General features: G+C 47.8%; 1 protein-coding gene across 1 annotated transcript; it reads right to left on the reverse strand.

Annotated features, from left to right (window-relative positions):
- Positions 1 to 8630: 8630 nt before the first annotated feature.
- Positions 8631 to 10659, reverse strand: LOC124647421 (ATP-dependent 6-phosphofructokinase 6-like). The gene is made up of 3 exons (XM_047187370.1): positions 10340 to 10659; positions 9094 to 10216; positions 8631 to 9003 (listed from the first exon to the last, which is right to left on the reverse strand). Exons 1-3 carry the CDS (start codon positions 10597 to 10599, stop codon positions 8770 to 8772), a joined length of 1617 nt encoding a protein of 538 aa, XP_047043326.1. The 5' UTR covers positions 10600 to 10659; the 3' UTR covers positions 8631 to 8769.
- Positions 10660 to 26368: the final 15709 nt, after the last annotated feature.

Below are 26368 nucleotides of genomic sequence, written 5' to 3' on the forward strand. Positions count from 1 at the left end.
GGAACCTTATCTATTTGTATGGTAAACTCTGTATGTGAGTCTTCCATGGTTATCTATGTGTGCATGATCTTATTATCCATATGCCTATCACTATATTGTATTGCTAACACTATGTGTGCATGATCTTATTGCTAACCCATGGAAGACGGTTGCAAGATATAGGGGGAGCTTCTTATGTACCAATGCTCATATCTAGGGGGAGCTCCTCTACATCTTTCACATTGTTGGTTTACATTATTCATTCCTTGCAAATACTTGTGTTGTCATCAAACACCAAAAAGGGGGAGATTGAAAGAACATTTCCCGCCCTTTTGGGTTTTGTGTGTTTGATGTCAACACTAAGTATATATTTATGTGTGTTGATGTAGACAGGTACAAGTTTTCGAGAAATACATTTGATCGGTGAAATGATATGGCTGTTCTGAAGTTCTGAAGGTCTTTTTATTTCTGGCGGAAGTTCCGGCCCCAGCAGGCGGAACTTCCGCCCTGGTATGTTCAGCAGAAGCCTCTCAGCGCAGTTTTGTGTGCAGTAGTTCTTCCGCGACCGGAAGTTCCGGTGGGTTCGGCCTGAAGTTCCGGTCAGCGGAACTTCCGCCCAACTTCCGGACAAGTTTCGGAATTCTCGTTTTGTGGCTCAGTATAGTCCAGTACGGTTTTCTCACAATTCCGGAACTTGGCCGAAACTTGGCCGGAACTTCCGGTCACCGGAAGTTCCGCCCTAGTTCCGCCCAAACATATTCTGAACTGGATGTCTGACGAAGAATCTTCCTGGCGGAAGTTCTGGCCCTCCTGGCCGGTACTTCCGGTGCCAGCCGGAACTTTCGGCCCTCCTGGCCGGAACTTCCGGTGTTAGTGGATTTCGCCCCAACGGTCAGATCTGAGAGCTCCAATCATATAAATAGCTCTCTTCTCCAAATGGACAAGTTGCTCAATCATTGCAAGAAAAATCTGCCAAGCTTCACCACCATTAGAGCCACCTCAAGAAACACAAGATTTGCAAGATCTCCTTCCTTCCCCAACCAAAGCTCTTGATCTTTGGAGATTCGAAGGAGAAGACACCGATCTACATCCTCACCGAAGCGTTTTTCATTTCCCCCTCATTTGTTTGAGGGATCTCATGCTAGTGTTCCTATTTGGTTCCCTAGTTGATTTGTGTTGATGTGTTGTTGTTGATTGTTGTATTGTTACAGATTTGGGAGCCTCCAATTCAGTTGTGGATGTGTGCCCCAAGAACCTTGTAAAGGCCCGGTTTCCGCCTCGAGGAAATCCCTTAGTGGAAGTGGGCTAGGCCTTCGTGGCGTTGCTCATCGGAGATCTGAGTGAAGCCTTCGTGGCTGTAGGTTTGGTTTTCGTAGCAACCACACTCCTCCAAACGTAGACGTACCTTCTTGCAAAGGAAGGGAACTACGGGAATCATATCCGTGTCATCGCGTGCTCCACTCTCGGTTACCTCTATCCTAATCTATCCCTTATATTGCATTGCTTTATCTTGCTTAGTTGCTTATCTTATCATATAGGTAAATTCACTTAGTTGCATATCTAGAGAATTTACCTTTGTGTCAAGCCTAAATTGAAAAAGAACTAAAAATTGATTAGCACCTATTCACCCCCCCCCCCCTCTAGGTGCAGCATACGATCCTTTCATCGTCCTCGACTCTTGTTCCTCCTCATCTCCATGATGTGGTGAGAGAAACGAGATGGTGAATGTCATGCTCACCAAGTACTTGGAATTTTTGTTGTCGATGATGTAGTCGTTGATCCTGGTAGCTTGGCGAAGAACATGTTCGTGTATGGTTGCCCTTGTATCCTTATGGATGTTCGTCGTGGTGCGAGCGTCCTTGTTGAAGTCCATGACGGTTTTCCCATGAAGTGGTGGAGATAGAATGTCGTATCCAAGCGATAATTCGGGTAAAAGCCAATGTCAAATGGAGAACTTGGGTTTGCAAATTTTGTTATCGATGAATAATATGCTCTCATGCAAATACGAAGCATCAAGTCCTTTCTCAAAGGGATACTTGGCAAAAATGGGAACATAAAGAGTGTCGGTGTAGTCAACATTCGGTAGATCGGAAGTTTGTGCATGGAAAAGTTTCCTTTGCAAGTTGTCAAAAACGTGGTGTGTAGCGTTGTCCCAAACAAATGGAACATTCAAGAGGCAAGTAATGGTGGCCAAAATTTTCTCAAAATTTCTATGTACAATGGCAAAGGTATGGAAACTTCTAGCTTGGGAAATTATGGTTGGCGTGAGCCGGGTATGAGTATCCTCAAGTTTCAAAGAATCCATTTCAATTGCCATAGATGAAACGACAAATTCAAAGGAGAGCAACTTTTTGTGTGAAGAGTGGCACAAGGTGCATAAGGTGTCTCTCACATGTATAACATGGTCCTTGAGATTCTTGGAGTGTATGATGATATCATCAAGACATACAACAACAATTGTGCCAACAAGATGTTTCAAGATATGTTGCATAAGACGCAAAAGGGGTGGCGAAACATTGGAACAAACCGCAAACATGCCAAGAATTGTCAGAAACACACATGGGTGAAGGCTTTTATGAACATACCTGTTGGCATGAACATCATGAGTTGGATGATGCATCTCGTCCTTGCCATCGGGTTTGGTGTGGTGACCGGTTAGTATGAGTACGGTGCGGTGTTCGATCTTCTTGTTGAAATCCTTGTTGGGGGTAGCTCTCTAGTGCTCGTGTCGTGAGCTCATGCTCCGTAGAGGTTGAGATTGACCTTCTTGTACCTATACACACAATAGGCAAAAGAAAGAGTGTGTGTGCATGGTAGATGAACACATCATCCATCATGATGTGCCATGTCTTGTGCACATCACCATTAGTGTCAATCAAGGTTTTGTAAAATGCATGGCGAGTGTGCATATGCCATGATGGTGCATTTGTGGCATGTGGTAACTTTGAATCTTCCAAAATTTAGAAGGCTATGGGGGCCCTCTCATTAACAATGAAATAAGCATTCTTACATACCAAGCATAAGAAAGAGCAATTGTTCACAATCTTGGATGCAAGTATCATGGAATAGTGCAAACATTTTGGGCAAAGCATGCGGAAGCTAATGTCATCATTGTCAACAACACATGTCAAAGAGCAAGTAGTCCTCACATCGCAAGCAAGAGGAAACAATTCATCATTTTCCGTGACAATGAAATAAGCATTCTTGCATACCAAGCATGAGAAAGAGCAATTGTTCACAATCTTGGATGCAAGGATCATGGAATAGTTCAAGCATTTTGGGCAAAGCATGCGAAAGCTAATGTCATCATTGTCAACAACACATGTGAAAGAGCAAGTAGTCCTCATATCGCAAGAAAGAGGAAACAATTCATCATTTTTCATGTCCACGAGGGGAATCATGGTCTCATCAATACCTTTGGTTTTACCTTGGTAGTCCGACTCATTTGATGTAGGTATTGTGGTAGTTGTATGCTCCACATGGTTGTCATCGAAGCATGGTGTGATGTGATCTTCTTGCACCATGTACATCTTCTTGTCCATCATCGGCGCTTCAACATCCATGGAACCTAGTGCAACATGAGGAAACACAAAAGAGGGAGAGGTTAAGGTGTTAGCAAATGCGATGGCCTCCATGGACCTATCAACTACCTCTCGCAACTCACTCGGTGTCTCACTCATCTCCTCCAATTGGAAGCACTCAATCTCACATATGGGGTGGAAGTCACTCAACTCACTATCGCTAGCACTCAAGTGGACTAAGTGGCTCTCATGCTCACATGGGATTGGTACCAACTCATCAATCAAGCATATAGGAGTAGGCTCGAGTTTCTCATCTCCATGCGCCTCCATTGGTGAAGGGAGAATCCCATGCTCACCCTTCTCAACTCCATCGCCTCCCAAGTCGTCCTCAAGCGGTAGCGCCATAGTGTCGTTGAGAGCTATGCTCGGATCAACTTCACTCTTGAGTTTGCCTTGTCGATCTTCATCTTGAAGTGTGGGCGCCATAGTCTTCTTGGTGGCTTGGACATATAGCTCATAGGAGTGGAGCATCTCGGCGCTTGGCGTTGTGCATTGCCACGCCATGTGACCCTTGGACTTGCACACCTCACATAGGAGATTGGGACATTCCCGTGGAAGGTGGCCTTGTTTCTTGCACTTGTAGCATCGGAGTCCATATGCATATGACGAGGTAGGGGCCATTGTGGTGGTGGCACAAGATGTGGGAGTCGCCTTACGAGGAAGGTCCTCTTGCTGTGCCCTCTCCACCCTTGGAGTGGTAGACACCCTATGATGGTGTTTGTCGCCTTCATGTCGAGGCTCTCGTCTTCGTGCTTCATCACCATGTCTTGATGGGTGTCGTCGAAGATCCTTGGAGGATATTGGTCGATGGCGATCATGAGGTGGCTTGTGGCGGCGAAGATCATGTGGGGACGTATGTCGATGGAGACCACGAGGTGGTAGTGGTCGACGCCTATCATGAGATGGTGTATGTCGATGACGGTCCTCGGCATGCCTAGGAGATGGCTCACATGCCTTGGCATGTTGTTGTTGGCGCCTTGTTGAGCTCGGAGAGGAGTGTCGATGATGATCGTGTTGGGGACGCTCTTGATGATCCATATGACTAGGTCGATGTAGATGATCATGTGCATAAGCACTCTCGTGGTGGCTTCAACTTGAAGATCCTCTATCTTCATATGTAGCTCCATTGGCCAACCGGGGGTACGTGGGAGCACCGGTGTTGTTCATGGGGGAGTCGATGTCGTCCTCGTGGTGGTGCTCCACCATGTCGGTATGCTTGTTGAGCCATTGTCGATGTCGAGCTCCACATGCTCTTCCTCGTCCGCGGTGCTTGCGGAGCCATAGTTGGTGTCGAGCTCCACATGCTCTTCCATATCCGCGGTGCTTGTGGAGGTATCCTCCTCGAAGTAGTCCATGTAGTTCTCCGTAGGCTCCTCTTCTTCACTATCCATGTTAGCACGACAAAAGCTATGTGGTGGATGTTAGTGGAAGAAACTACCGTCAAGTCTCACCTTGAAGTGATATAATTGGATCAACTAACTAAATCAAGAGATAATTCAATTTGTGTTGGGTACACACACAAAAACACACGCAAAAGCTAGCAAATATGGTGGTAGGCGAGGATGGTGGAAAGCCAAAAGTCAAAATCCGGAATCAAGTTTGTTGTTAAAAGTGGGTAAGCTCCAAAAATCAAATGTCCAAATGGTGATCACGAAAACACGAAAGATGTGGAACGCACACACGAGATGAACGGGGTTAGTGCGACCAAGGAATGAGCGGAAAAACAAGAACCTATTTGCAAGGTGGTGCTCGGTGTCACACTAACACAAGAAGAGATCAAAGCTTTGGTTACAACTTGAGAGACAACAAGATTCACACGCGGCCTCTCTTCTCTTCTCTCTCTTTTGCTTAAAAGCTTTTTACTCTTTTGTATATGGTGGCACTGCACTCTTTTGTATCTATGGTGGCACTTGCACTCTTTTGTATCTATGGTGGCACTTGCACTCTTTTTGTGTGTGTTTTTGCTTGCTTTTTCTCGCACTATGTTAGCGTTAGCATCACTTTTGCTATTTTGCCACACATGAGTCCTTGCTTATAAGCTTGACTCCACACTACACACACCTCACAATCGGGGCCACGTGCAATGTCTCGCAACAATTGATAAGCAATGCTCGATAGGACGGATCGCAAAAGGAAGAGGGGTTACAAGGTGAGGGGGCAAGTTATACCTAGATGAAAATGTTAGGCGGTGTCGGTACACACAACTTGCGATGATGTCGACGATGGTGTCATAGTTGTGCCGGCATCCGGGATGTCGAAGGTGTCGCCGCGGTGTTGATGTAAACGCGGAAGCTTGATAGACAATCCTTACACTCTAAAACGGAAACCGAGCGAAATAAGTCAATGCCCGAAAATTTGGGTCACGACGAGCGATCGAAGATGTCAAAATTTTGGAGTCGAAAAATTTCGAAAACGGTGTCAAAATTAGAGTCAATATGAAAAGAGATAACTGTGAAAGTTTAAGGTCAAACGGGCGCCGAAAAGTTGTTAAAATTTGGGGCAAAACGAGGAGTTAAAACTGGGCGAAATTTGCACAGTATGGATATGTCCGGCACTGCCGGTGTGATGAGGCCGGAAGTGCCGTGGTGTAGCGAGCGGCAGTGCCGGTGCGAGCTGAGTTGAGGAAAATGAGCGCGGCCAGAGGAGAAATCGAGCACGGCCGGAGCTGGTGCTTGGACTTGGCGCGCGTGGGCGGACGTGGCCGCTAGCTGGTGTTGGGCGCACGTGCGGCTTGGCTTGGTGGCCGAGCGGGGCGGATGCAGTGGCGGAGCGCGGTGGAGATGGGAGTGGGCCAGGCGGCGACGGGTGGGCTAGGCGAGCGGGAGCTGTGCGCGCGCGGGCAGATGCGGCGGCGTGGTGTGCGGGGCGCTTGCTGCTACGCTGTTGGTGAGCGTGGGCCCGCTTGGGCGGAGGCGGGCGGTGGCTTGGGCGTGTCGTGGGTGTAGGCGCTTGGAGGAAGGTGGAGGCTGGCGGCAGTGTCGGCCAAGCCCCACCGGCAGTGCCGGCTGTACTGCCCGGCAGTGCCGGGCCTAGCAAGAACAGCTCGAACTGTTCGTCGATTTTGACCACGGGTGGACCAAAAATCCTCGGATTTGCGCGAAATTGAAGGGGAAATGATGGAATAATGATAGATCAACCTTATGAACACGAAATCAATGGATCAAAATCACTCAAAACGCAACCAAATCACAAAATCCGACCAAAGGCAATTTTAGGGCTATTTTTGGGGGAAATTTTTGGAAAAAATTTTTGGGGCGAAATTGGGTGGATGGAGGGTCAAATTCGGGCTAACCAAGAGCTGCTGATACCATTTGATGATGCCTAAGGGCTAGGATGTGCCCAGATCCCACGAATTTGACCAAGTGAGTGGATGGGAGAGATGGGAAAGGGGAAGAACACACACAAATCTCAAATCAAAACACACACAACACAACACAAACCAAATTTACTCCCTTGGTAGGTTAGACCAAGCCAATAGAACCACTTCTTAGAGAGACCCTTGGGTAGAATCTAAGAAGTGAGAGATTGGTGATGGAGATCCAACTAGAACTTGGATGAAAGAGGTAGAAGCCTTGAATCATCCATGAAGAGCAGAAGTCCCTCAAGAGTGCCTTGATACAAAGAACATAGTTCTAGGGAGACAAAGCTCAAAGTAGTTTAAGCCAAATCTTGTCTAAACCCTAATTGAGGTGGGGGATGAGATATATATAGGCCCAGATCCGTCCAGGGGTAGAAGGGGCATTACAATAAAGTATTTCTGACCATAGATGATAAATAGACGGTTGGGATGAAGTTGACTTTGATGGGGCCGGCAGTGCCGGTGAGGCCGGCAGTGCCGGGGAAGATTGGGCAGCAGTGCCGGGGTGCGTCCACCGGTAGTGCCGGCCTTGGTTGGGCGGCAGTGCCGGCCAGGGCGGCATGTAGTGCCGGCCTGGTGGGGGCGGCAGTGCCGGCCTGGTGCTGTGGCCGGCGGCTGGAGCCCTTCTTCTTCTTTTCTTCGGTCTTCCCTTCTTCTTCCTTGAACCATGTGGCTTCCCTCTTCTTGGCTCCTTGACGCTCCCATCGGGTCCTTGACGAGATTGGTACCTAATGACATATAGACATAGGTATGAGGTAGCAATCCGTCCAAGGTTAAGGTGTCGAGTTCAAATATATAAAAGAGTGAATTCACCTTATCATGTATAGTTTGCACTTGGACTCGAGTCCTTGGCTCACTTGGGGAATAGGTTGGCCATGATGTAGTGCCGTCCGTTAGCGGGGCTGCATCACACCGCTTGCTGCTGAGTTGCAACGCTGCGGCACATAACTGTCTGCAGCCCAAGCTACCTAGAGCATTTACCAGCAGATCACAGCTACCAAAACATGTATGAGGCCGTGACCTGAACGTACTGTAGGTCTCCCGCTGTGTGACACGTCGATGGAGCCGACAAACTCGCATCGCCGCGCTAGTGGCAGGAAATTGCCGTCCATGCCATGGTCACCGACTTGATTAGATCAAAATACTAAGTTTGCAAGAAAATAATGTAAATTACCAGTTATAACTATTCTTATCCAGGTCCAAGTTCTAACCTATGCAATACGCCCAGATAACTGATGTTCTTGTCCAGACGTTGTTAGCTTCTTCTGGGTCTTCTCTGCCGTCTTTGAATTATTCAGTAGAAAGGCGCAACACAAGCAGTCTTTTGACAGAAGCGTGATTAGCATTACAAATTCTTATTTATGACATTGTAAATAGTCACCTGGTGAAGTTTGATGCATTGTATGGCTTTATAAAAAAATGTAGTAACAGCTTGACAATTACTAACATGATTTATTAGTTTCTTCAGGAGGGCGCGGGGGGGGGGGGGGTTACTTTGATCAAAATTAGTAAGCAGATATAAGAACAGCTATGTTGATGTATGACTAATACTGAAGATGTGAAATTTTGATGCATTATATGGCTTTATAAAAAATGTATGTTACTTTGATCAAAATTAGCAAGCAGATACAAGAACAGCTATGTTGATGTATGACTAATACTGAAGATGTGAAATTTTGCAAGCCAGATATAATTACGAGTATTTCGAAGCATACAAAAGAATACATGTTTTTTCTCCTCCGTATAAACCTTGCTCTATAGCAGCAACTCAGAGAAAGAATGAGGAAAAAATCTTGACAACGTCTATTCTACGGTTACTGTTACATGTACTACAAGTGAACCCTTTGCACCTCAGTACGTCGTGCCATTGCAGAGATGGCCATGGCCGTTGCACATTGACATGGGCGAAGCCTTGACGAGCGAGTTCTGGCCCTCGATGAGCGGGATCTGTGGCTCCTCCTCGTCCAGCTGCCTCGCGTTCTCGACGTCCTCGGGGCTCAGGAAGCAGGGCTGGTTCGTGGAGCAGAGCACCCTGGCCCACATCCGGTCGGTGATCACCACCTTGTTCTGCTTCTCGGTGATCCTCTGCAATTGGCAACGCCATGATCAGCACAAGTAGCATCCTTCACTTTATCTTGTTACAAAATTGACTGTGTATGTGTGTGTTCAACTTACGTAAAAGGGGATGTAGGCGTGCCTGCCGTTGACGGGCGCGACGACGAAGCCGGTGTAGCCGGCCATGGCGCCGTGGAGGGCGCTGTGCGCCAGCAGCGTGCAGTAGACGTTGTCGGAGGCGTTGGAGGGCACCGCGCGGATCATGTAGGTCGGGTCGATGTACTTGAGGCTTATTGGGAAGTTGGGTTTCTTCCTGAAGTGCTCCTTGATCTTGTGGGAGAGCCAGAGGCCGACATCGAGGAGGTGCTTGTTTCCGGAGGCGTCGTGGGTGTCGGCGAGGGGCATGCCCTTGGCAATGAGGTCCTGGCCGGCGCCCTCGGCGAGGACGATGACCATGTGGCCGTTGTCGCGGAGGCGCCTCTCGGCGAACGCGAGGAGGCCGTCCTTGCCTTCGAGGAAGAAGGGGGACTCAGGGATGAGGCAGCAGTCGACGTCGCGGCTGGCGAGTGTGGCGTGCATGGCGATGAAGCCGCTGTTGCGGCCCATGAGCTTGACGACGCCGATGCCGTTCTCGGTGCTCTCGGCCTCGACGTGCGCGGCGTTGATGGCGCGCTGCGCCTCCTCGACGGCGGTGTCGAACCCAAAGGACTTGTCGATGACGGCGATGTCGTTGTCGATGGTCTTGGGCACGCCGATCACGGCGCACTTGAGACCGCGGCGGCGGACCTCCTCGTGGATCACCGCGGCGCCCTTCTGCGTGCCGTCGCCGCCGACGATGTAGACCTGGTTGATGCCGCGGTCCTGGATGCTGTCGACGATCTTGGCCGTGTCCTGGCCGCCGCGCGAGGTGCCGAGCACGGTGCCACCGCGCTTGTGGATGCCGTTGACGGAGCGCGGCGTGAGCTCCACCGTGTTGCGCGCGTAGAAGCCCTTGTAGCCGCCCTCGATGCCCACGACGTTGGTGACGCCGTACATGTCGTGGAGGCCGCACACGAGCTCCCGGATGACGGTGTTGAGCCCCGGGCAGAGCCCGCCGCAGGTGACGATGGCCGCCGACACCTCGTCCGGCTGGAAGTAGACGCGCTGGCGCGGCCCCGCGCGCCGGAAGTGCGTCCCGCGCGCGCTGTTCTCGTGCACGACGATGTTCTTGGACACCGTGTCGTCCGCGTTCACGAAGTACTGCCTGAGAAATCAATCAAGAACAATGGAGCAGGATTTAGACTCGGAACGGTAGAGCGAAATTAGAATCAAAATTAATGAAACTACACAATTAGTCGATCAAGATCGAGAGGGAGAGAATTCTTACTTGACGACGGAGTAGGCGGGATGGTCTTGGAGGGGATTGGGGTAGCTCTGGAGCTGAGGGAGGAAGTCGGTGAGGTGCGGCACGTCCTCGAGGACATACCCACCGCCGCCGCCGGCCAGCTTCTTCTTGGGCAATTTAGTCTTCCTCGCCGGCGCCTGAGGCGCCGTAGCCGGCATCACCTTCAGGTCAAGAATCTTATGCTGCGGGACGCCGGCAGTGATCGCGGGAGCCGAAGCGAAGACGACGGTAGGGGCCTCCATCTGCAGCACGTCTGGGACAGGGAATTGCCCGAGAAGCAGGGAATAGGGTTGCTAACTCTCGAGCTCGTGTTCTTCTCGGTGTAGATTTGATGTGAGGAAACGGCGGGCAATTTATAGCTCTTGTTATCGGTGTAGAGTTGCTTTGGGCGAGCGCCGAAACGGCGACTCATTGTTCTCGGTATCGTCTTCGGAATACACGTGGGTTTTTGGCCCTCGGATTCTCAGCTTCTTTTTTTTCTTCTCCGGTTTGTTCTTTTTTGTTCGTTGTTCCTGATTGGGCAGTTGTCTGGTACATATTTTTTGGGCGTCAGATGAGTGATCACATTATTTTTAAGTCCGAACGTCCACTGAAAATTTGGACCCATCATTCCTAGAAACTTCTCTTATAAAAATATAAAAAGAGCTACTCTCTATCCACGAAGAGCGTACTTCCAACTTACTTTTCTGGAGAGCCAAGCTATATCAATTTTGACTGAGTTTATACAAAACCCAACAACATTTACAAAATCAAATACTGTATCTATATGATAAAAATATATTTCATACTAAATTTAATGGTGCTACTTTGGTGGCATAAACGTTGATGCATGTTTGTGTAGATACGGTAAAACTTAAAAGATTTTACTTTTGTAGTGCTGCATAATTAGTAGTTAGCAATGACATTCATTCATATGCGGTGGAATTTTATATCTTATAAATAAAATAAAATTATGATTTAACTGTAAATGATCATGGATTTGTTACCTTTAATTGTAATTAAGTGTTTTGCGATGCTTATGAGACTAGTCACAATGGGAAGTATCATATACTAGTATCACGCACATGATACTAATTTGTGATACCATCTCCACAATGCATAGTATCATAATATGGTATCATACTTATGTCATATTTAATGCTTTGTAGAATCTCAATTCAAATGTGTGTACATGATGTATTTGTCATGAAGTTTTCTAGGTTTATGTGTCATGATACGGTATCATATTATGATACTACTCTCATCTCTCACCTCATTAATTTATGTGACACATCAGATTTTTACCAACATGGCATGCATGATACTACTTATGGTACTCCCATTGGGGCTAGTTTGAGAATGTAATTACGGAAAAGGATTTGTGCCGCACTTATCTTTATCATGGTATTAAACGTTCTTTTTTGAGACAAATGGTACTAAATGTTGTGCCATCTATTCATGTACCATGGTGTTTTAGTCTTAGTGCCACATACGAGAGGGCACGTCAGGTAGTGATGTGCCGCTCGGAAAATGTGTCGGTTCTGCAGTTTCCCGGACGCAGTTTTTCATGCGTCTTTTTTACCGTGCTAGTGCGACGATTACGGGAGTTCCTCGGCATTTGAAAACACTTGGGCCCGCATGTTGTGTTGTGGTGTATGGGCTTGTTTTGCAACCCATTATGCTCCAGATAGCACTGAAATTGATAATGTGTTAGTGCATATTAACATGCAGATATGAACAAGTGAATGAAAACAGTGATAGTTCATCTTAGCAGTAGGTGCTACCTCAACTGATCCTCATCATCAATCAGAAAAGCATGTGGCGTCATCGCTCTATTTGAGCTTGCCTTCATCTTTTATCATGCATATATGGCTCCACTTCCTCCTACACTTCCTGTTGTGCTTGTACAGTTGAAGAGGGGTCACCTCCACCCCAATGAATTCAAGAACATCATGCATATCCTTCTTCATCCGGCTTTCTGTGAAGCCATGGCTACATATATCCCTGTTCTTCACAAGCTCAACCATTTGGTTTAGGATGAACTGTGATAGGGAAGATTCCCAAACCATTGAAGGTTTGGCTACATACCTAGATGGCTTAGGCACAATAGGGGGAAGCTCCATCCATGACATGTCAATATTTTTGACAAAGGGAGTAGAAAAATCGGGGAAGCTAACATGTACGTAATCAAGAAGATTACTAAGAATGGTACACTAACAAACAATATCTACGAACGAACAAGACCACATATTAGCTACAAGATGAAAGAGAAGAGGCTTCTTACAGTCAGAGGAACTGGATATAGCATAGAGGTCGGGGAATAGGGAGAATCTGGCAGAACCACCATCATCGTCCTCGAGGGAGAACCATACATGACCACAGTCGTTGTTCTCGAGGAAGAAGACACGACCTACGATGAAAGTTATCACATCTACCCACAATTCCGACATGCATAGATTCCAGCTAGAACCAGGGTTTGAGAATTTTACCACCACCAGAAGAGGGCAGAGAAAGAAGCCGACACACCGTGAACGGCCTCTGCCACCAAGCTGGAGGACCTAGTTGGTGAGGAAGCTCCCGCCATCTCCATGGATTTCGAAGGGTGGAGGCTCCAAGAGGGAGAATTGGGGATTTGGATTTGGCGGAGCGTGGAGCACCTAAATACGGTGACAAAATTTCGTGGGCGGTGACCAAATTTGACCTGTCGTTTTTCCGTCGTTCCGTGTGAGCTCACATCATCTCCGTCGATGCCTCTGAGTGGACGTCGCGGTGTCAAATTTCAATGAGACGAGGGGGTCCACGTAAATAGCCGATTCAGCGGTTCCTCTCGAGCCAGGCCTAGAGCTTGTTAAGAATCATGCGAGCCACAATGTGAAGGGAGCCCAGAAATCCAATTAACCCGTTTTCGTCTCCCCGCAACCTATCTAGAGGGCATGTGACCTACCAAACATGCCCTAGAAGCACAAGGGTAGCCAAGAGAGCTCAAGATGACGGGTTACGTAGGCTCTGACGATGCAATCTTGTATGTAGACTTGCAAGAGATAAGTTTTAAGTTATCTTCTTTGTCTCCCTCTCACCTTCGTTTCATTTGATCTATGCGATAATGTTTGGGTTCATGACGGATTCGGCAAAATAAATGTCCACCTTCATGAGATAATTCCACTCTCCGAGTCATATCCAAGTTTCACTAGTTGTATCTCTCTAATTTCATGTTTATCTCCGGAGTTCATTGAAATCTTTTAAAGTCAATCTTTTTAAAATCCTTTGGGAAGTAGCCTCATCTCGTTGTTCCACACGTGGAAATGAGTAAGAACCAATCATCTAGATTGTAGATGTTTTTTTAAGGGAGTTGACTCTAATACCATATAATTAAGTTGATGCGAGAATAGGTTGAAACATATCGCCTGTGACCAAGGTTGCGTGTGGTATACATAGTCACAACATAAGTTTGATATGAAAATATTTCCGCTAAAGCGTGCTTTATTGCTTGAAAGGTTTAAGCATTACACACGGCCTCTCATAACTAATTTGCATACAGCCTGACAAGTTCAGTAAAACATAAAAAAGAAAGAGATGAAATACAAGTAATCATTAGGAATCTGTAAATTGCTTAAGGTGATGGAGGACTAATATGTAGATCATGTTGTCATCAATGTTGGATAAAAATATATCTCTCCACAACTTCAAATGTGTAGACACCTTCGTAAATAGGTTTCGGTTTTGCACACCTCGTAAGGTGACCAGGTGACCGTAAACGGAACAAACTAGTCGCCGGCAGATAAACTGCATATGAGAAAAAGAATTATCATTAGAAACTTTATCATTTCAGCATATCCAAATAAACCAAATAAGACCAAACGCTTCCAAGACCTGCTGATGCAGTCTCTCAAGGTTGGTCATAGGGATACCGTGTCGTTATGTTAGAAAAAAAAGAGATCTACAACTTGTACTTCAAGATACAGACATATACACACCACATAGCTTAATGCATGTAAAAGCTAAGAGTACTACACAAGGAAAAAAAAAGATGCAACTCAAGTAGTCTGGTTTGGTGTTACTCAAGTAGTCTGGTTTTTTTTTTTTTTTTGAGACTGACTCAAGTAGTCTGGTGGTAGCCAACTGAGGCTCGTAGTGAGCCCATGGGTTCCCTGAATAACCGATACAAGTATGTGCCAGAGCAGATCTAGATCGGAGATGGCTACCACCACCGGCGGCAGCAACGAGTTGATCACAATTTTTGGGTACGTGAGAATGAAAGTGACAACCAACGATGTGCCAATGGCTAACGAGATCTAGGACGTGGGCCCAAAAAATCGATACGTACATGAACCGTATATCCTCTCAACCATTACACGGGTCACTTGATATGAATCTCGTGGGGCTAACCTAACCCAATCCGCTATCGGCGGCGGAAGACGCACGTGCCCTTTGGTACAGTTATGCAATTGTGAGACTTGGAGTTTATGGAAGCACAAACCAAAATAAAATGCTACAGTAAAATTAGCCTCCGCGTGGCCACATCAATGGAGGAAACCATACAGTACTACTCAAAACGTTGGGGTTAGAGCAAAAAGGGTCAGCTTTAATATAGAGTATTAAGTATTATGGCTGAAAAAATTGCATGCATTTTATGTTTTAGCAAATTCGATTTACTACGGTTAGTCCTCCATATGACTTTAAATATGTCGCAAGAAAAATAAAATGAGGATTATATGTACACACTCTGCATGCCTTTAGCCGTCAGGAACGTCATAAACTGCCAAAAAAAATTCTTTGACCGGAAGCTACGTGGGCGTGGTGGTGCGCACACGCACGAGGGGAAAAAGATTGTTGGGCGGCGGAGTGGATATGCCCGGAGGGCGCATCGGTCGCAGTCGCGCAGCCATCGGTATAGACATTAGTTCACCGCAACGGACCAAGATCAGCGTAACCAGTTCAAAACGAAGCACACAAATTTCCAGTCAAATAAGCTACCTTTGGAAATACAGTAGATTAGTAACAGGACTTAGCGCGCATGAGAAAAATGTGGAAGACGTTGTACTTGAGGGAGAGGCCAAGCATTAGTGGTGGCCTTAAATCACTGCATTGGTATTGTACTCCCATGTGAAGATGTGGTAGAAAAATAAGGATTTCCATGCATGACGTCTTGAAAGCTTTTTTAATACTCCCTTTGCCCGGGATTAACTGGTCACAAAGTGTATGATACTATCTCAGTATCTCCATAATACAAGATATCATATAGTAGTATTATATTTTTATTATATTTATTAATTTGGAGAATCTCAATGAAAATATGTGTATAAGATCTTTTTTACATTAAATTTTTCAGTACTGCGTGATATGATACGGTATCTACCTATGATATACTATTATCCCATCTCTTATCTTTAATTACACCATCACATCAGATGCATGATAGTACCTATGAACAACGACATTTGCTGTGAGCAATGGAATAAGTCTTGCATTACTTCCGAAATGTTGTGAATTTCTTTCGCGCGGTTGTAACATCCTTCTAAAAATTTATTGTGACAGTATTGCGATAGTCATTTTTTGCTAATTTGGTGCGAGTTTTGCTCCAAAAGGATGAACGGCCCATATGTAACTTTTATTTGAAAGATCAAATGATTGGCTAATTAAATGAGATAAAACGCGAAAGAATTTGTCCTAAATAGGAGTGTATCCAATGCAAAACTAAGGTGTAAATAATGGAGTTCCTTTACGTACGGATTCTTGTAGGAGTACCTTACATTAGGTCATTTGATGATTGGTTCCCTGATCGTGACAAACTTCGTTGTTTGGCGTATATGAGACGAATTAATTAAATGGCATTGCCTTCTGAATTGAGTGTCAGTACAAATTGGGATGTGGACTATTTTCAAGTTGACTAGTTCAGGGGAGAAGCAAACCTTGTGTTTGCCTAAATTTACTATCTTGGGAACTGGATGTACACTGAGGGGAAAGAAGAATTGAACTTGTGGTAGATTACTTATATACTGCAAAAAGGTTAAGCAACTTGTTAGACTCACGTCATTTGGCGCGGCAGTAGTTTATAGTAGTAATAATTAAGCTATCGAAACTATTTTAAAGTACCATTGCCTTAAACATTTTTGCTTCCGTAGCTTTTTTTAAAAAGATCAGGTTATATTTAGTTTGTTCGACACAACACAGTTCAGAAATTGCAGACTAAGTCCGGTAAAGCGACTTGATGGATTTTCAAAGGGCACACCTTTGTATATATTTTGTGGTCCCTCGAAGGCTCGAAGTCCCAATCAGCCGAGATTTTTTAAGTCCCGATCAATCCAGTAAAATATAGAGAGTTAACAAGCCCCTTTTTTGTTGTGAAACATAAACTGACAACCAGGAGTAAGTAAAATAAAACGTGCGTGAATAAACTCGTAGTTATGGCTATTCAGGTGGAAATATACCCTAGTTTCCTCTCACAAATTTTTTCTACAAAAATGTGAAGGTACTCAAATTATGTACTCCGTCCGATCCATAATAAATGTCAGGAAAATTTGAACGAAAGTCCGACACATATTATGGATTGGAGAAAGTACTATCTTTTCCTATGAATCTAATCCTCTTTTTTAGAGAAAAAAAAGGACATAATTCAGAAAGCTTATTCGTGCATCGCATTTCCTCAGCCAAACAAACCCTTTACGATAACAAATCATGTAAGGGCATCTCCAGCGGCGCGACGCATTTCGGACGTCCGAAATGTCCGTTTGCGTCGCGCGGCGGACGCGAGACAGATCGTTTTTGTCCACGCGTCCGTTTGCACCTAGGGGTGGCTCCAGCGCCTGACGCATTTCCGCGTTTGCATCAATTTATGAAGTTTCCAAACAACAAAATAAGGAAATCAACGAAGTCATAGTTATTATATTTAAATTTTGAAAAGTCTACATGAAAATAAGATAGTATTTCTCTAGGCATGATCTTCATGGCCAGCCAATGTCCACTGATGCTCAATCAGATCCGTCTGCAGCTGTTTGGAGACGTTCTCGTTAGTGACTTCTACATTGATATTTAGATACTCCTGCCAAGATGAAGCTCTAGAAAGTGACGCCACCAGCTCACCTTGAAATTCTCAGTGGTTCTCATTGCGGCCATCAGGATGCTCATTCTCAACGATCATGTTGTGCATGATCACGCAGCATGTCATTACCTCATGCATGGTCTTCAGGGACCATGTTCTTGCCGGGTGACGAACAATTGCCCACCGAGCTTGGAGCACACCAAATCCGCGCTCCACATCTTTCTTACAAGCCCTTGCATTTTGGCAAACCTCTTCGTCTTCTCGGAGTTTGGATTACGGACAGTCTTCACCAATGTGGCCCAGTCAGGGTAGATGCCATCAGCAAGATAATATGGCTTGTCATATGCATTTCCATTGATCTCATAGCTCACCCGGGGAGCTTTGCCTTGCATGAGCCGGTTGAAAACCGGTGTTTGGTGCAACACATTGATGTCATTGTTGGAACCGGCCATGCCAAAGAACGAATGTCAAATCCATAAATCTTGAGATATGACAGCTTCAAGAATGACCGTTTTTCCCTCCTCATGCCCGCTGTACGCACCCTGCCATCCATATGGACAGTTTTTCCACTCCTAGTGCATGCAATCTATGCTGCCAATCATTCCTGGGAACCCTCTAGACTCGTTGATAGACAGGAGCCGCCTTGTATCCTCAACAGTTGGCTCTCTACACTAATACTCTCCGAATATGGCAATCACGGCTCGGCAAAACCTGTACATAGCCTCAAGGCAGGTGCTCTCACCCATTCGGAGATACTCATCGAATATATCCGCAACCATTCCATATGAGAGCATGCGAATAGCCGCGGAGCATTTTTGGTAGGAGGTGAAGCCTAGCTCACCTGTTGCATCGGGCCTGCATTGGAAGTAGGGGTCGTAGTTTCTGACGCCCCGTAGAATGACCAAGAACAGGTCCCTTGACATCCTGTATCGGCGCCGGAACAGTTTTTCCACGAAGATCGGATTGGTGAGGTGGAAGTAGTCCTTGTGGAGGCGGGCCTGCCCTTCCACTCTGTTGCGCGGCAGGTTTTTGGAGCGCCCCTTCACAGAGTCCCGGTGCTACGGCCCCGGTTTAGAGGTGAACTCGTGGATCATGGAGGCCACAGTAGTTGCCAATGTCTGCGTCGACTCATCGTCGGAAGAGGAGTCGACGACCTCCGCGCGGAACTTGTCCAACATCTGTCACGTGTCCATCTGCGTGGGTACAAATTGTGGATCAATGGCCGTGCACAATAGCGCCGAAAACACGAGTAAGAAACCTACCGACGCAATTGACCAAACAGGTCGTGGGCGGCGCGGAAGGGCGGCGCAGCCGGGACCGTTTCGCCCGAAAACAGCCGGTAGGTACGCGGCGGAGCCAAACCCGAGTACGATCATGCTCTCCCGCGCGGCGAGAACGGAGCCGACGGCGACTTCTGCGGCGCTGCGGCGGGACGGCGGCGGGTGGGGTTGGGGTGGTGGCGTCGCACTAGGGCAGCAAAGACGGGAAAAAGAAGCAAATCGAAGCGGTCGATTTCGCTATCCCTAACATGCGGGACCGGGTAAGAAATGGAGGACGCTCTACGCGACCGCCGAGACGCAAAACTGACGCATATTTGGGTCAGGTTTGCGTCTCCGCGGATGGCCCGGTCACTTTGCGTCGTCCCGCTGGAGGTGGTGCCAGACGCATTTCCGGTCACGACAAACACAAACGGCCGCTCAGCGTCCGTTTGCGTCGCGCCGCCAGAGATGTCCTAAGGCGATAAGCGTGAGCATGTATCAGAAGTTCTTGTTGTCCTTTTTTGACCCGGAAGAAAGTAATCACACGTTGAAAGAAATCTCAATTCTAAACCGGTGGGTCTCGGTAGGAGGCAAATTACGGCAAAACGCCGGCGCCTCGCCCACCAACTACGCAATATATGCTGCTTTTTTTTTTTTCCTTTGTCATCTCAACCTGCCTGCCACCAAGTCACCAACCTTCCCAGGTTGCTTCCTCCTTCCCTTGTGCAGTGTGTGTTCTGAATCCTGATGGTGTCACATGACATGGTCAAAAACGAGACGGCGACACATGAACAAACGGAAAGCTTCCTCCCAGTTTCTGCTGTCGCAATCATGATGCATCCTGAACTAAGAAACAGGAAATCGCAGAAGAACGGCCAATTCAGCAGGCTATCAGAGTCTGCGCACAAAATTCCAGGGGAGCAAAACCTGATACTACCCTAAAAAATCTACCAATGCTAGAATCCTCAGGTCAACAGATATGGGGCCGGATTAGAGACCCAAGGTCAAACCATGGGAAGCTTTCATCCGTTTGTTTCAACTTTCCAAAACTAAGAGCATCTCCAGTCGCGTCCCCCAAACCGTCCCCCAAACCGCGCCGGATTGAGCGTTTGGGGGACGTGTTTTGCTCGTGCCGCGTTTGGGGGACGTCGCTCCCCAGCCGCGTCCCCCAAACGCCGGCCCCAAATGAATATTTGTGCAGGAAAATAAAGGTTTTCATTCAATTTTGATTATATATTACAAAGTTTGAATGAAAACGGCTAGATTTCATCTAAACCTGGGCTACGACCGCCGGCGGCGCGTTCGACGGCCCCGCCCCGTCGTCGCCTCCCCTACGCCGCAGCTCCTCCTGCGCGCGCCTCCTCTCCTTGCGTTCGGCGGTGGCCGGACGGTGCCGCTCCCGCCGATAGTCCTCCTCCGCCCTCCCTGCTGTGGGCCGGCGGGAGGGAGAGCTCGATGGCGCGACGAATCTCCGCCTCTTCGCGGGCACGGGCGTCGTCCTGGAGCTTCTTCTCCGACTCGAAGGACTCGACGAGGGCGCGTTGCTGATCGGCCGTCTCGTCCGGGTGCGGGCGTCGTCGTCGGACCGGTCGAACTCGTCGTCGTCGTCGTCGTCGTCCTCCACCTCGGTCTCCTCCGCCTCGGCCTCCTCCTCCATTGGCGCCTCCTCCTCCACATACGGTGGCGCCTCCATCATCGCCGCCGCATGCGCATCGGCCGCCGCCAGCTCGCTCCGCTCGCCTCCCCATAGCGCCGTAAGCGCCGACTCCCGGCCGTCGACGCTCCTCCGCCGTCGCCTGGCTGCCGGAGCTCGATCGACTCACGCCGCCGGCGCTCGGTCGAGTCACGCCGTTCACGGAACGGCGCCTGCCGCTCATCGCGGCGGCGCCGGCGCTCGTCGGCCCGTCGCTGCTCCATCTCCTCCCGGTACCGGCGCCGTCGCGCCTCTTGTCCCGTCGAGGCGTCGAACGCCGCAGCGGTGTCGCACTGCTCTGCTCACTGCCACGCTGCTGCCGCCGCGGCCTCCTCGGCGGCGGAGCGAGGGGCGGAGGACGCCGCAAGATCCGCCGCCTGCTGCGCCTCACGCCGGCTGGCGGGCCTCCTCCTCGAGTGCCTCCTCGAGTGCCGCACGCCGCAGCCGGCTCGTCAATGGAGGAGACGGCGGTGGAGGGAAGTGGCCATCGCCGGGGCGGTTCGCCATTGCCACTGGTGATGGAGGAGACGGCTGTGGAGCGACGAGGGCTGTGTTTGTTGCCGGCGGGGTGTGGTGGCTACCATTGATGAGCGACCTTTTATAGACGCCGGCGTCGGGAAGAAAGCGTGGGAACAGACGAGAAGAGGCGGGAAGATCGCGCGGGAACGGGCGGTGGCGTGCGAACGCCGGCGACGCGTGGAGGCCGCGCAGCACCGACGAGACGTCTGGCCTGCCCCTCCATCGCCATTAAGGCAAAGATGCCGCCGTGTGTCCTTGCGCGCGAATAACTTCCGTCGCGAGGTAGGCGACGGTTAGGTTAAAATTAGCTGTGCCGGCGACGCGTCGGCCCCGCCACTCCCGCCTCGCTTTTCGTTGTGTCCGGCGTCCCCGGAGCGTCCACGTGGGACGGGGACGGGCTCGGGGCGCCGGACACCGTATCGGGGCGCGCCGGACAAAAAAGGGCTTTGGGGGACGCGGCTGGAACGCTTTTTTTGTCCGGCGCGCCCCAAATCGCTTTGGGGGACGGTTTGGGGGACGCGACTGGAGATGCTCTAAGAGCATCTCCGGCCATCTCCCCGGAAGGCCCCCAGAATATCTTTTTTTTTATCCGGATGGACGAAAACGGTCCAGTCACGCCCCTAGCTTCTCGTTTTCGTCCGAATTTAGGCCTAAATCCGTCCGGACTCCCCAGGCCATCCTCGGTTTCCCGGGGTGCTACCGGGGACTCCGAATGGAGCAAATTCCGCGCTCTGACCCGCGCAAATTCCCCGAAACGGCTGGAAAATCGTTGCTCCCCATGCCAAAAATAGATCCAATTTGGATCAATTTTCATCCGGGTTGTGCCCCGGGAGCCTCCAACGACCGTCTCCCCGACGAGGCTCCAGGACGCCTTTTTATCATCCGAGTGGAAGAAAATGGTCCAGTCGCGCCCCCAGATCCTCGTTTTCTTTCGGATTTGGGTTTTCATCCATCCGGAGAGCCCATGCCATCCCGCCGCCCCGGGGGAGCGCTCGAGGACTCCGGACGAAACGAAAGCGGGGGAAACGCCGAGAAAACTTCCCGCGCGTCTGGTGGCCCCAACTTGTCCGCGAGAGAGACCGATCGTCATCCTCACTCATCGCATCGTCTTCCGCGCCCTGTAAAAGCTTGCCGCCGGTCAATCTTCGCCGGACGCGTAGCTTCCACGCGGCGAGTTAATGTCATCGCCTCGGTTTCACGCGCGTCGACCTCTATTTCTCGCCGAACTACCGCGTCTGGCCGCATTCACCTCGCTCCCTGTTCTCCAATCTTCCCCAAACTTCCTCAACCTCGAGCGACAGCGGCGATCAGAATGGAGAACGACGGCGCCCTCGTCATCCGCGACCAACCATCCTCTCCATCGCGCGGGCCGAAGTGGAAGTCGTCGAAGAAGGAGGCCGCCGCTGCCAACCAGCTCGTGGAGGAGGAGGCCAAGCGTGTCGAGGACGCCGCGGTGGCGGAGGCGATCGCCAGGTCGCTCAACGACCTGGTCCCCGCCGACAACACGCTGCCCATCGATGCCGCACTCGAATGGTCCAGGCGGGACTGGGAGCGGCAGGAGGCCGAGCAGCAACGTCGGATGCTGGACATGGCTGCCGCGCGGCAACGCGTCGTCCAAGCCGCCGCACCATCCGCGGCAACGAACGCCGCGCCCAGGCCCGTCGAGCTGATCAAGCTCGAGGAGAGCAGCGACGACGACCTCTACCGGTCGACGCCGCCACGCGCCGGCGACCCTGGCCAAGGTTCGAGCCGCTGGTACGAGGTGCCGCCGCCCCAGGACGCCGGCAACTCGAGCAACGACGACGACAACGGCGACTACACGGCCTTCTACCGCCATTTCGGCATGTAGAAGGCCGCTATTTAGTTTAAGTTTATGCTTCCGTCTCGCCGAATTCAAATATATGTACGAATTTGGCCTATATATGTACGAACTCGCCTATATAAGTTAAATATCTTTAAATTTCGCTTATGTTTGAGCGAGTTTCGTCTAGTTTTGTCTGAATTCGCCGTATTTTATCAAAAAATTTCATCCATTCCAGGCTCGCCGCTGGGAAAATGGGCCTCCCAGGCCAAACTTTCGTCCAATCCGGCGCTAAATAGCGCTGGATTTCGGCCTGGGAGCCCCAACTACAGGAGATACTCTAAATCTTGAGAAGCTGGCCGTAAGAGGATTTTCAGAGAACGAAACAGCAATGTCTCGATGACAAGACTGAATGCGTGAACATTTTAAACAATAATTCCAAACGAAACAATGCAACACGAAGAAGGTAAGAGATCAAATTAGACACTGGTCCATACTTACTGGCAATGCCATGGTTTTCACTAGCTAGCAGTTTTTACTCCAATATAGATCAAGCAATGAGATGGTAAACTATCTGCAGCCTTTTATTTTCACTATCTAGTGTTCAGACCACAACTGGGCCACATCTAGAAGAAAAATAAAACCAGAATTTATGTCACTGATAATTCAACTACCAGAGCTACTCCTTATAGGTGTAAGTTGCAGTACTTCTGAGTTGGCATAATATATTAATGCAGAAGGTGCTAGCGCAATAGTACTATACAAAAACATGCTCAATGCAACAAAAAGAGAGACGGCAGGAAGCACACATCACTACTAGAGTACAATGTATGTCCCAAAAGCATATCGCACGCAATTTGCAAGTCAAGTAATTTTTACTAATAAACACTATGAAACAAAAATATGAGGTCGATAACACATTTAAATGTGCAACATTAGCTGGCCCAGGATGTTCATCCAATAATCTCGATGCATCACTTCTGCTAGCAGATCAAACAGCAATAAAATGTGTGTCACTGCAAAGCGAAAAGGGAATAAAATCAGCAGATAAGCCTTTTACTATTGTGGGATGCCAAAAAAAATTGTAACATCCATAAAAAAGAGGTCTATATATGAATCGCATAGTCTGTCAGCAGCACAAGATCAAATTCAGGGACATAAAGCTGTCTGGACTAGCAAACTGACATGGTTTGCAAAAGCAAGTAAGCTTAGTAACACCTGAGTGCCTATGCTTAAATAATAGACATGGCTTGCAAGTTCGTGAAAGATATGTGCACAAGGCACTTAAATGAACCGACCATGATTCATCATGGAGCATCCTTTTAGGAGTACAACCTCACCTCAAGAAGTATATTTAGATGATCTTACTACCTCACAAGGGAACCAGCGAAATAATCCTAGTGTTCACTGATGTATGCTTTGGAAAGGAGAATCAAAAATGAAATGTCAGTTTCAAGGTTTTGGCTGAACAGAGATGACAAATGGTAGACATGCATATTTTGGGGAGAACCGTGGGCTGAGGATACTAGTTGTCGCAATTAAATAGCCACGAAAACATAGATAGAGATGTGTTGCTGACAAGAACATAGACTGGCAGGAGGAAATATTGCAAGAGTGAGTACCTGGTGAATTATAACAACACTCAATGGACAAGCCTAACAAGATACTTGCCATTTACTGTTTTGTCCTCAGGTGGCAATTTTTTAAAACAGACAAATTTCAGTTTTGAATTTAAACATGTGATGGGGAACATGTCAATATTCCTGTACTACCACTTGTTATGAAGGGATGGAAGAGACCAGGTTCGCTGAAGAATGATTATAGGTCTAAGGACAAGGATACCATGCTTTTTCAGGCAAGAAGGGTGTAGAGAAAACGACATGATTAACATAATAATAAATACTTTTGAAACAAGATTTTTTTTTCCGGATTTCTCAGTGAGGTCTTAAATCATAGATGGTTTCCCCCCACTACAGTCCAGGCAATGGAGATACAAATGAGGCGCTTAAATTGGGAGAAATGACCCACTTCCATATATTCTGTGTGACACTACTATTCTGGCAAGAAGATTGTGTGCACATCACTGTGCCACATGTTGAAAATCTTAAATTAAAGACAAGAAATGCACGTGCAAAAAGCAACCTAAAGGCAAATGTTATATAAATTCACTACAGTTGGATAATTAGCTAGGACAAGAGTTATGTGTACATTTATAAAGCATACCTACCACTAAATCTTCATGATGGATGAATTCTTTGGCTTCTCGTGCTTTCAAAGTAATGCAAAATATTTTCATCACCAATCCCCTTAAAAAGCTCTTTCTCAACATTACATACCATCATGTCACTACACCATGCATTGCTTATCTCCTTGCAAAATTCCAAGTTCCGTGCAGAGAAGGCTCTTTCAGTTGTCGCTGTTGCTACTGGTAGAATCAACAACAACTCGATGAGTCGATAGACCAATGGAAAAGTCAAATGTGCCTCAGTTTTTACCATCATCATAGCGAGAGTCCCAAGATCACAGCAGCTGGAAAATTCAGAGTTACTTCTCACGTGACGAATGAACACATGAAGTTGTTCTTTGATGATTTCACGATCTATCATAGAGAAATCATGAGAGTAAGTCCCAACAACCCGGAGAAGCAAGCCATGGTTGAATTTAGAAAAGGAGTCACTAGGATCGAGGCAAGCTGTGCATCTTAATATCTCCACAGATGTTTTACTACACCGACTGTTTATATCAGTAGTAATTGAGTCAATCAAAGCAGTGAAAATCTCAACATGATAATGATGATAACATTTAACAAATCGTCTCATGCTCAACGGATAGCCCCTAGCTGGCAAATTATCATCCATTCTTGGCACCGGAATAGACATCGCAACACAAAAGTTCTTTACTTCTTCAAATAACTCATCCCATTGGTTCTCCTGCATGTTCCGCAGAACATCTTTCACAGGCTCAATCAAATCGATTGCTTTCACAATGTTTTTACCTTCCTGTTCCAAGAGAAATGACAAATCTCCAGTCCAGCTCAACACTTGCACCATCAAATGCAAGATAAATACAAATTCAAATGTCTCCATTCTCTCTATTAAATCTGCTGGTGGTGGCCAAAATTCTGCATTGTCATTTATCAAATCAAATGCTGCCCCTGATTGAACACGACGAATTCGGTCATCATGCGCATCCTCTAGTGCTTTTAGCACTCCAAGCCACGTTGTAATCAGTTGAAGTAAAGTTTTACAGTATGAGCCCCACTTTGTGTGAGCAGGCCAAGCAGCAAGATCACTTTCTGGATGATTTCCTTTGACTGGTGAAGTCACGCCTCTCTCCATTTTTTCCACAATCCTTGCATAGTGTTTTTGAATCAACGCATCATTTGTTCCACAAGAAGCACCCACAGTCTCAACAATTTTGTCCACATAAAAGAAGAAATCGCCAATAGCTCTAATGCTCCTCGCAACAGAAACAATGACCAACTGAAACTGGTTGGGGAAACAGTGTACATAATGGGCATATGGATTTTCCTTCAGAATTAGTGACTTCAGCTCATCAAATTCTACTGTCATATTTGAGACTACATTGTACCCTACCCCTCTTAGTCTAGAAATAGATAAACCACGCCGAGCCAACAAATTATCTAAAGCTTCTTTCATTGCAGGGGCTGTATCCAGAGTCGTATATTCGATACCAAGTAATCTTTCAATGATCTGGCCAT

Source organism: Lolium rigidum, chromosome 4, assembly GCF_022539505.1.
Source record: "Lolium rigidum isolate FL_2022 chromosome 4, APGP_CSIRO_Lrig_0.1, whole genome shotgun sequence".
NCBI classification, from domain to species: Eukaryota; Viridiplantae; Streptophyta; class Magnoliopsida; order Poales; family Poaceae; genus Lolium; species Lolium rigidum.

Excerpts from the sequence above, each read along its gene's own strand:
- LOC124647421 (XM_047187370.1), bottom strand. The coding sequence starts at position 10,599 with ATGGAGGCCCCTACCGTCGTCTTCGCTTCGGCTCCCGCGATCACTGCC. Across the intron at positions 10,217-10,339 it reads CCCGCCTACTCCGTCGTCAA|GCAGTACTTCGTGAACGCGG; the intron begins GTAAGAATTCTC and ends TTGATTTCTCAG. Across the intron at positions 9,004-9,093 it reads ACGCCTACATCCCCTTTTAC|AGGATCACCGAGAAGCAGAA; the intron begins GTAAGTTGAACA and ends TGCCAATTGCAG.